General features: G+C 52.1%; 1 protein-coding gene across 1 annotated transcript; it reads right to left on the bottom strand.

The window, feature by feature from the left end:
• Positions 1-5,037: 5,037 nt before the first annotated feature.
• On the bottom strand, positions 5,038-7,344 carry ZNF575 (zinc finger protein 575; the record flags this gene model as incomplete). The annotated part of the gene is made up of 3 exons (XM_079724095.1): positions 5,038-5,729; positions 6,203-6,301; positions 7,140-7,344. The coding sequence occupies 3 exons, from the start codon at positions 7,342-7,344 to the stop codon at positions 5,071-5,073; spliced, it is 963 nt and encodes a 320-aa protein (XP_079580221.1). The 3' UTR covers positions 5,038-5,070.
• Between the last annotated feature and the right edge of the window lie 3,594 nt (positions 7,345-10,938).

The following is a 10,938-nucleotide window of genomic DNA, read 5'->3' as shown; positions in this document are numbered from 1 at the left end:
TTCCTCCCCGCTTTGGTGGCAGGTGGCAGGGAATTAGGAATCTGACAGCACCACCCTCAGCTGGTTCTGACCCCCCTGGAGCCCATTCCTGTGTCTCGGTTGTCCCTCTGGGGGTCCTGGACTGGGGGCTGGCATATTCATGGGATAGGCCTCTCTCTCTCTAAGTCTCAGCTCTCTGGGCCAGGGACATCTCCCTTTCTCCAGGGCTCTCAGAAGTAGCTGTGAAACTGTCACCAGCCTGGTTTGATATCACCTCATTTGGGAGGTAGAATTGGGGGAAGGGGCATTTTAATCACCCCCCCCCAAATCCTGAACCCCCTTCAAGGCTCCACCACATTTAAGGTGGGAACTGAACTGGGCGTTAGAGAATCAGGGTAGAAGGTGGGATCGGGCCATGGTGTGGGCGAAGGCCGGGAAGTGGGAGCCAGCCTGGTGCCCAGGGGACAGTTGAAGGAGCACGGCCCCTCTGGTGACGAGGCTTTAGGGGCAGACCTAGCTGGAAAGGTGGGCACAGTCCTGGCAGCTGTGCCGTCCAGTGCAGTAGCCACTGGACACAGGTGGCTATTTAACCTTAACGACAGGGAATTCCCTGGTGGTCCAGTGGTTAGGACTCTGTGCTTCCACTGCAGGGAGCCCGGGTTTAATCCCTGGTTGGGGAACTAAGATCCCACATGCCTCGCAGCGCAGCCATAAATAAATAAATGAATGAATGAATGCATAAATGAATAAAATAAACTTAAGGACAGTGAAACAAAAGGAAAAATTCACTTCCTTAGTTACACTGGCCACAGTTCAAGTGCTCACTGGCTTCTGGGCTGGACAGCACAGATGGAGAGCCTTTCCCTCGCTGTAGAAAGCAGGACAGGGCGGTCCAGAAGCACTGTGAACAGCAGGCTGAGAAGCTTGGACTTCATCCTGGGGAGGTCAGGAAAGGGTCGAAGGGCAAAGGGCAGGGTCAGAGCTGGGTAGCAAATGACCACAAACTTAGTGTCTTAAAACAAAAGAAAGGTATAACCTTCTAGGTCTGGAGGTCTGAAGTCCAAAATGGGTCTCACTGGGCTAAACATCAAGGTGTAGGCAGGGGGACTTCCCTGGTGGCACAGTGGTTAAGAATCTGCCTGCCAGTGCAGGGGACACGGGTTCAATCCCTGGTCCAGGAAGATCCCACGTGCCGCGGAGCAACTAAGCCCGTGTGCCACAACTACTGAACCTGCGCTCTAGAGCCCACGAGCCACAACTACTGAGCCTGCGCTCTAGAGCCTGCGAGTCACAACCACTGAAGCCCGTGTGCCTAGAGCCCGTGTTCCGCAACAAGAGAAGCCACTGCAGTGAGAAGCCCGCACACCACGACAAAGAGTAGCCTCCGCTCACCGCAACTGGAGAAAGCCCGCACGCGGCAACGAAAACCCAACGCAGCTAAAAATAAATAAATTAAATAAATTAAAAAAGAAAAAAGGTGTAGGCAGGGATGCGCTCCTTTTGGAGGCTCCGGGAGAGAATCCGCATTCATGTCTTTTCCAGCTTCTAGCAGCTGCCCACACCCCACGCCCCTTCCGTCTTCAAAGCCAGCAACGGCCAGTCGAGTCTTTCTCACACTGTGTCACTCTGACACTGACTCTTCCTGTGATTACACTGAGCCCAGCCGGATAACCTGAGATAATCTTCCTGTTTTAAAGCCAGCCACTTAGCAACCATTCCTTATGCTGCCTTAATTCAACCTTTGCCACATAACATATCTGTAGGTTCCAGGGATTAAGATGTGGGCATCTTTGGGAGGCCATTATTCTGCCAACCACACCCACCACGTGTGAGACAGTGGGGCTGCAGGGTGAAAAAACAGACACGAGTCCCCTGCTCTTACGGGGCTGACATTCTGCTGGGGGAGAGAGACGGCAGTGTCCCGTAGTGTGGGGTGGCGATGAACGCTGTGTGAGCAGAAAAAGCCAGGCAGTGTTATACAGTGATGAGAATGATCGGGTCATCAGGGAAGGCGTCTCAGAGGACTCACCTGTCTGCAGGGACTTGGGAGAAGTAAGGGAGGTTCTGGGGGAACCATTCCAGGCAGAGGAAAAGCAAGTGCAGAGGTCTTCAGGCAGGACAAGTGCAAGGAGTAGCAGGGTGTTGGGCGGGGTATCAGGGAAACCCAGGATCCACCCTGACTCAGCACCGTCCCTTGCTTGGTTGCGGGCAAATCCCATCCCTCCTGCACTCAGCTTTCCCATCTGGACAAAGTAAGGTTGGACCAGATGGACACCCCCCAGATGAGTTCGTGTCCTTGAAACGTTGATGGCGGTGGGGTCGCTTTGGAGGAAATCTTCCGGGGCAGCTCCACGGTAAATATGGACACAAGCCATACTGCTGGCTGTGGGGGAGGGGGCCTGCCCCTCCGCTGCCCCTCCCCCTCCCCCAAGGGCCTTGCTGAGCAGCCTGCAGTCCTGAGGCCCCCTGCTTTCCATTTGTCTGCTTGGTTCCAGCCTCATGCTGGAGACTCCACAAACCATCTCTCATTCCACCCTCCACACCTTTCAGATCTGAGCTCTGAACAATAGCTCCTCAGGAAGGCCTTTCCTCACCCTCTATATCTAACCGTAGTATTTGCCAGGTCTACCTTCATAATTACTGTCTCTCTATCATCGTTGTAACTTGGTTTGCTTATGATCAAATTTACCAGTCTTTTCCTCTACGATCTGTACTTTTTGTGTCTTAAAGATACTTTCTCTGCCTCTGAGGTTACTAAGGGATTCGCCTTTATTTCCATCTAAATGCTCTAGAGTTTTGTGTTTCAGACTTAGATCTTAAATCACTAGAAACTAATTTTTGTGTATGCTGTGAGGTAGAGAGCCTCATTAGTTTCTATGTTGCTGTAACACATTACCAAAATCATAGGCTGTCAACAACACATTTATTTTATAGTCCTGGATGTCGGTAGTCCAAAATCAGTCTGAGTGGGCTAAAATCATGGTGCTGGCCAGGCTGTGTTCCTTCTGTCCTTTAAAATTATTTTAATGTTATTTTTGATTTTATTTATCTACTTATTTAAATTTTTATTTTGCTGTGTTCCTTCTGGAAGCTCTAGGGGAGAACCCATTTCCTGGCCTTTTTTAGCCTCTAGAAGCTGACTGCATTCCTTGACCCGTGGTCCCACATCACTCCAGTCTCTGCTTCCATTGGCACATCTCTGACTTCTCTGCTTCCCTCTTTCCCATGTAAGGACCCTTGTGATTACACTGGGTCCACTGGAATAATCAGGGTAATCTCCCATCTTAAGAGCTGATCCTTCATCACGTAAGCAAAGTCCCTTCTGCTGTGTGGAAGCCAACACTCACAGGTTCTGGGGATTAGGATGTGAACATCTTTGGGGGACCATTATTCTGCCTACCACAGGGTCTCATTTAATTTTCTTCCCTATCTCTCAGCTCATTCACAGATTAGCTATCCTTTCCCCACTCATCTACAGCAGGGGCTGGCAAACTACACTCCACAGGCAGAATCCAGCCCACCTACTGTTTTTGTAAATAAAGTTTTATCGGAACACGGCCACGCTCGTCCACATATCACAATGCATGTGTCTGCCTTTGCACTACAACAGCAGCGCGGGGTAGTTGTGGCAGACGCAGTATGGCCTGCAAAATCTAAACAGATATACTGTCTGGCCCTTTACAGGAAAAGGTTGCCAACCTCTTATCTACAAGTGGGGACTGCCTCCCATTAGCACCTCGTAAGCGCAGGTCTGTTTGAGCTCTCAGTGCCCTCCCACTAGCCTATTCCCAAGCCAGCACCACCGGCCTATTACTACAGCTTTGTAATAATTCTTGGTATGAAGGGAGGCAAGGCTCCCCTACCTGTTGTTCAAAGTGGACTTGGCTTCTTTACTTTGTGTTTGCCACTACCTGGTTGGTGTCCACCTCCCTCGCTAGACCAGGTCTGTCTGGTTCACTACTGTGTTCCTAACACCCTGTGCAGGGCCCGGCACACGGTACCTGCTTAATTCATATCTGTAGAACGAAGAGCAGTCCAACGTTAGCTCAGTCATCCTTGTTTTATAGCTGGAGAAACAGGCTCCAAGAGGGGAACCATCTTTGCCTGAGAAGATGCTTGTAAAGGCCTTATAATACTCCCATTTGGGAATTCCCTGGCGATCCAGTGGTTGGGACTTGGTGCTTTCACTTCCAAGGCCCTGGTTCGATCCCTGGTCAGGGAACTAAGATCCCGCAAGCCACAGCCAAATTTAAAAACCCACAGCGTGGCCAAATTAAAAAACAAAAAACCCTCCCATTTTATAGATAAGGCATCTGAGTTCAGAGAAGTGACAAGCTTGTCCAAGGCCCTGCAGCTCTTTAGTGGGTCAGGGCTGGCTCCAAAGCTTGGCCTTAAAATTTTTTTTACGCTACTGGTATACACCCCTTGTTCTTGCTTTTATGATTTAGCTTAGCTTGGGAATACTTCCATGTCAGTACATGTAGAGCTGACTTTTTTCCCCGACAGCTACATCGTCCATTCTCTGGCTGTACTGTAAATTCCTTAGCTGGTCCCCTATTGATGGGCACTCGGGTTGTTTCCCATCTTTGGCCGCTGCCATCGCACTGCAGTGAACATCCTTACTCTTGTACCTTTTTTCATGTGGTTATCTATAGGATAAATTCCTAGAAGTGGAATAGTTGACGTGAGCATGCGTGCATTTAAAATTTTTTATACATACACTCAATGGCCAAAGTGGAGGCACTAGTTTAAACTCACAACAACAAGGAGAGCCTGTCTCGCTACACTCCTCAGCAGCACAGGATGCTAGCAGACGTTTAACCTTTGCCATATGAAGAGGTGGGAAAAACCAGAGCCAGGGCTTTCAAACCACACTTCCAGGTCCATGGTTTAGGGCCCAGTGCTAACTCTGTGGGTGATGTTTTCCCCTCCCAGAAACGAGTTCCTCCTGCTAAGTCTGAGCCCAGTGCGGGGGCCAACCTCCCTTCCGGCTACCTGGAAGAGGCAAGTCCATACAGCCTGGCTTGGAGATGCCACCTCTTTATTGACCGGGGCTGGCAGCACAGGGAGCCAGTGAGCCAAAGGGAGGGTTCACTCCCGCTCCCCCGGGCTCTCGGCCTGGTGGTGGCTGCGTTGGTGAAGGAGTAGGAGGCGTCTCTGGCCAAACGCCTGGCCGCAGCTAGAGCAGCGATGCCGGGCGGTGACCTGGCTGCCCGGCGCCGTCGGGGGGTCGTGACATAGGCGATGGGCGGCCAGTTTGGAGGGGAATGAAAAAGCCTTGGGGCAGTGCGGGCAAGGATAGGGACGGGCGTCGGTGGCATGGTGCGTATGGCGGTGGGCCGCCAGCTTGGAGGGGTAGCAGAAGGACTTGGGGCAGTCGGGGCACGGGTAGGGGCGGGCGGGCGCGTGGGTCCAGAGGTGGGCTGCCAGCTTGGAGCGGTGGCCGAAGGCCTTTGGGCAGTGCGGGCACGGGTGCGGACGGGCACCGCTGTGCGTGAGGCGGTGGGCTGCCAGCTTGGAGGGGTAGGAGAAGGCCTTGGGGCAGTCGGGGCATGGGTGGGGGCGGGCGCCGCCGTGTGCCAACCGGTGCGTGGCCAGCTTGGACGGGTACGAGAAGGCCTTGTCACAGTCGGGGCAGCGGTGCGGGCGCTGGGGCGGGGGCCGCCGGCGGGGTCGGGAAGGCGCCCCCGCGGACGTGGCGGGCCCTGGAACCGACTGGCTGGGCTTCTGCGGCGAGCCCTGGTAGGGAGCTAGGGGACAGGAGGGTTGGTGGGCTCCAGGAAGCAGCCAACGCCCTGAGTCTACACCAGGCTCCCTCTCGACCTTGACGTTCTAGTGTATCTGGACACCTCAAGGGTCATACTGAGATTCCCCAAATGGCATGTTCCTCCTTCTCACCCCCTGCCATGCCTCATCCTAAGGGGCTCCAAAGGGTTACCTCGCTGGAACCCCAGAGCTAAGGCTTCCCCCAAAGCTACTAAAGTGTCCGTTTCTAGTATCTTCCCAAGTGATCCCCCTGAAATCCCGCATGTCATCTCCCCTAGAAATGAGGGGTCCCCCCAAGACAACCTGGAGGATTCCCCAGAACTTGGCGTTCTTGGGGATCCGAAATGGTTATCACCCTGGGCCTTCAAAACTTCACCCTGAGATTCCCTCAACATATGATTCTCTTGGCCCCCGTTCCTGGAGAATGCCCCCTACTCACAGGTGGAGCCGCCCTCACCTTCTCCTTTGGTCACAGGCTCCTTGCCAGTGGGACTAGCATCGGTGCCCCGGGCCGCAGACTCAGCATCTCGCTCCAGCATCTTGCTGGCCCAGAAACCTAGAGGGAGGGCCTAGGGCGGGAGAGGGGGCGACGCCGGTGTTTATCAGGCTGTTGGGGGAAGGGCTGAGAGCCTAACAATCAGGGGTCAGTATGTTTAGGAGCAGGGTCTATGTAAGTGTGGGGTCCTATAAGGCGAGGGCGGGCGGAGCCTAAGGGCACAATGGGCGGGGTTATGCAAACCCGACCCAGAAGCAGTCTATTTGGAACTTAGCCTCAGCGTTTGAGCCTTCGAGCGGAGTGGGCGGGGCCTCTATAACTAACTCCCAGCCGCCCCAGAGCGCGGAGCAGGCGGGGCCTATGTCCAGAGTGGGCGGAACCGGCCGAGGAACCTAAGACGGGGATGGGTGGAGCTATACTAATAAGACCCAAAGTCGGTTGCTCAGCAACTCTGTCCCAGGGGAGGGGCCTACGAGCTCAGTGGGCGGGATTCACATCGAAGAGGTAGCTTTACCCGGCTCTTGGCTTAGTCTCAGTCCATTGACGCCGCGTGAACTGCCTTCTTCTCACTAAATTTCAACCCCTGCGTGGAGTTGGAGCCGTGGAGGGTAGAGGCGAGACCTGGAGCAAGACACAGAAAGAGCGTGGCTCGTGTGTTGCGATTCAGAGACCCCTAATGGACTTCTCTCTCGAGGTCCCAAGCGTCCGAGCCTCCACGCACCCCTTGGGATCATGGCATTCGGGCACCAATGCACCCTCCCAAGGCTCAGGCGCCCATGCAGCCCCTCCGGAACCTATGCATCAGGACCCTCCCTCGTTCCGGGAGTTCTGGCGATCAGCACCCCCAATCTACTTCCCGAAGACCCTGGCGTCTGTGCCCGGACCGCTGCCCCCTCACCTGCGGGCGGCCCCTCCCTGGGGGCGGGGCTCCGGGCCCCTCCCTCGGGGGCCGCGGCCACTGCGGCGCTGCCTTCGGACTCTGCACCGCTCGGCGCGCGCCCTGCGATGGGAGGGCAGGGGAGGGAGCGCGCGCTAGCTGCTGGGCCCAGCCTCATTTCCATTCCCTCCTCCTCCGCCGGGCCGGTGGGGGCGTTAGTTCGCATGCGCAGTCCGGCCCGCGGAGGCTGCAGCGGGGGAGACGGGATGGAAGGAGGGGGTGGGTGCGCAAGGCAAGCCAATTGGTGAGCAATACGGGCCGAGGGACCGGAGGAAAGTGTGCCGAGGCTTGCAGGGCCTACGGTGGCTGACTGGAGTCAAGCACGTGCAGGAGTTAACACGGGGAAACCTAACTCAAGAGATTTCTGAGACAACTTCCCTTTTGTATGTCCCCGTTCTTTTCGAGAATTCCGCTCGGAGCTTGAGTTCCGTCTCCCGAATCAGTTTCAAGAGCCCGCTGCCTCTTCTACCCCTCAAGGCACTGGCAAGTAAAGGCTAGCAATTTCCTCGAGAGAGGGAGGGAGCGGGACGGGTTCAGAGCGAGCTGATGCCCAGTAAAAGTCACGTTATTTGCACAGCGCCTGGCACTCTTCGCCGCTGGGTGATTCAGGATTCTCCGCCCCTCCCACCCCAATGCTACGGCCCTGGGGCCGGGAGGGCGGCGGTCTCCAGGTGCCCGGGCCCCCTTGTTCCCCGCTGGAGCTCTTGGTGCCAGGCCCGGGGTGGCTTGCTTGGCACCCTTCCCCCGGGAAGTGATGGTGCACCTTCCCGCCCCGTACAGGAATGACCGTGAAGTGCCCATAAACCACCCCCTCATGGGTGGGTCTTCAGTCTGATAATCCAAAAGGTCTGGCGAACCCTGGGAGCCGTGGGAGTTATACGGAAGGATAGTTTGGGCTCATTTCCCCACTCACTCCTCCCAGATGATTTTGAAGCTACATGCCAGACCTCATATTCCATAAAAATCTTTTTATTACACTTGGTTTGTTTCAGTCAGTACTTAAACAAGACCCACAAGTTGAATTTGTTTGCTTTGACTCTTCAGTGTCTTCATTGACATTTTAAAAGGTTCACTGGTTGCTGCGTGGAAAATGGATTACAGGGAGGTAGAGTGGAAGACAGAAACCAGTGCGGCGGCTGTTATATATTAATTATAATAGTAATTATTAAAAATTATTAATTATATTATTATATGATATCGATAATTATATTATATGATAATTATGTTATTAATTACAGCATCTGATAGATGTCAGAAACTGTCTTGAGTGTTTTATATATGTTCATTCATTTAATGCTGACAGCAGTTTTTCAAGAGGAGGCGCTACTCTCATCTCCATTGTACAGAGATAAAAATGAGGCCCTAAGACTTATCCAAGGTCACTCAGCCAGGAAATAGCAGGGCCAGGATTTGAACACTTGCAGCCTGACCCTGGAATCCATGTAATTTGCATCTATGCTTTGCTGCCTCTTTGACTGGGACAGAGGGCGTGATGAGGGAAAAGTGGTCTGGTTGGAGAGGTTAATTCATCAGGCTTAGTAATGAATTGGGAGGAAGTAGCAAGAGGAGGAAGGAGTCATGGATGACGATGAAATAGTGATAGCCACCTCCCTGAGAGCACAACACCTGCGCAATTGTTCTGTGCCAGGTGCTCTCCCAAACTCTTTGCATGTGTGAACTCATTGGATCTTTTTTTAATTGAAGTATAGTTGCTGACAATACTATATAAATCACACGTGTAAAATCTAGTGACTCACAATTTATAAAGGTTATACTCCTTTATAGTTATTATAAAATGTTGGCTATGTTCCCCTGTTGTAAGATATATAATTGTAGCTTATTTTATACCTAGTAGTTTGTACCTCTTAAGCTCTTACCCCTATCTTGCCCTCCCTCCCCACATTGGACCCACTAGTTTGTTCTCTATATCTGTGAGTCTGCTTCTTTTTTGTTATGTTCACTCGTTTGTTGTATTTTTCAGATTCCACATATAAGTGATATCATACAGTATTTGTCTTTTTTTGTCTGACTTATTTCACTTAGCATAATGCCCTCCAAGTCCATCCATGTTGCTGCAAATGGCAAAATTTCATTCCTTTTTTTATGTCTGAGTAGTACTCCATTGTGTATATATATATATACCACCTCTTCTTTACCCATTCATGTGATGGACACTTAGGTTGCTTCCGTATTTTGGCAATTGTAAATAATGCTGCTATGAACATTGGGGTGTGTGTATCTTTTTTTTTTTTTCTTTTTTGGCTGTGCAGCATGTGGGATCTTAGTTCCCCGACCAGGGATTGAACCCGTGTCCCCTTCAGTGGAAGCTCAGAGTCTTAACCACTGGACCGCCAGGGAAGTCCCCACGTGTATCTTTTCTTAGATCTTCACAGTGAGGGAGGAACTATTTTCAACCACAATTTACAGATGAGAAAAGAGAAGCCCAGAAGAGTTTAGTTTTGAGCCTGAGGTCACACATTTCGGAAGGGTGATGCCAGTTTCTAACTCTTAGGATAACTCGCAGCTGACTCTACAAAATCCCCAGAGGGTGTGCACGCCTTCAAGGGACAAGTAAGCGTCTACCAATCCTACAGAAACAATTAGGAATGGGCCCCAGGGTGGAGAGGTCTTATTTGGGGGACCCTCACAGTAAAGTGTGCCTCAGAGTCCCTGTTTTCCTGGTTTCCCCCACCAACCAGACTGAGGACTCACCTCTGGGTCTCCAGTTTCGCTCAGCTTGAGCCAGACATTCAGGAGACCTCAATGTGAGGAATAACTGAACCAAGTTCTCTCCTTGAGTCTGAGCTTTTCTTTCTGCCTGTTTCTCCCCTCTCTTGGTGTTTTCCTGTTCTGAGAGATTCTCTCCTTCTCCCTGTACATTTCTCCCCTCTCTAATGCTCCCTGCTCCCCACATCTCTTCCCACCTCCACGATCTCCTAGAATCTTCGAGTGTATCTAAGTGACCATATTTCTTTGACAGACACCCCATTTCAATTCTGTATCTCCCAGTGTATCTCTGAAAGTCTCTCCAGATCTCTCTCTCTTTGTTATCACTGAGCCTCAGCATCTTCCTTGTCTCTGAGTGGCTCCCTGAGTCTCTCCCCTGATAAAGCCCACCAGGAATATACTAGAAGTCTGGCAAAGTTGGGTTTTATTGATTTGCTGTAGCTAAGGGTAGAGGACTGCAGAGGGAGTACTGGCTATCTCCCCAAACACAGGAAGAATCACAGTCTTCCCTTGGTATCCACAGGGGGTTAGTTCCGGGACCCCCATGGATACCAAAATTGGCAAATGGTGTGGTACAGTTGGCCTTCTGTATCTGTGACAAAGTGACTTAGATCCTCCAGACAAGAGTGGGATGCCCTATTCTCACTACTGATATGATTCCAAAGAGCAAGCTTTCAGACAGCCCATGACTAGACATTGTCTCAACTCTAGGTCCTTGGTGTAAATGAACAAAAGCCACTTTTAGAGGTTCACATTCCAAGAGAAGCCAAATGATCCCCAACCTGATTTTACAAGACATCGTGGAAAATTATTATTTTTTTTTTAATTTTTTTTTTTTTTTGGATACGCGGACCTTTCACTGTTGTGGCCTCTCCCGTTGCGGAGCACAGGCTCCGGACGCACAGGCTTAGTGGCCATGGCTCACGGGCCCAGCTGCTCCGCGGCATATGGAATCTTCCCAGACCGGGGCACGAACCCGTGTCCCCTGCATCGGCAGGTGGACTCTAAACCACTGCGCCACCAGGGAAGCCCG

Source organism: Hyperoodon ampullatus (genome assembly GCF_949752795.1).
Source record: "Hyperoodon ampullatus genome assembly, chromosome: 18".
Classification (NCBI taxonomy): Eukaryota; Metazoa; Chordata; class Mammalia; order Artiodactyla; family Ziphiidae; genus Hyperoodon; species Hyperoodon ampullatus.
This window is presented reverse-complemented; position numbering and strand designations above follow the sequence as displayed.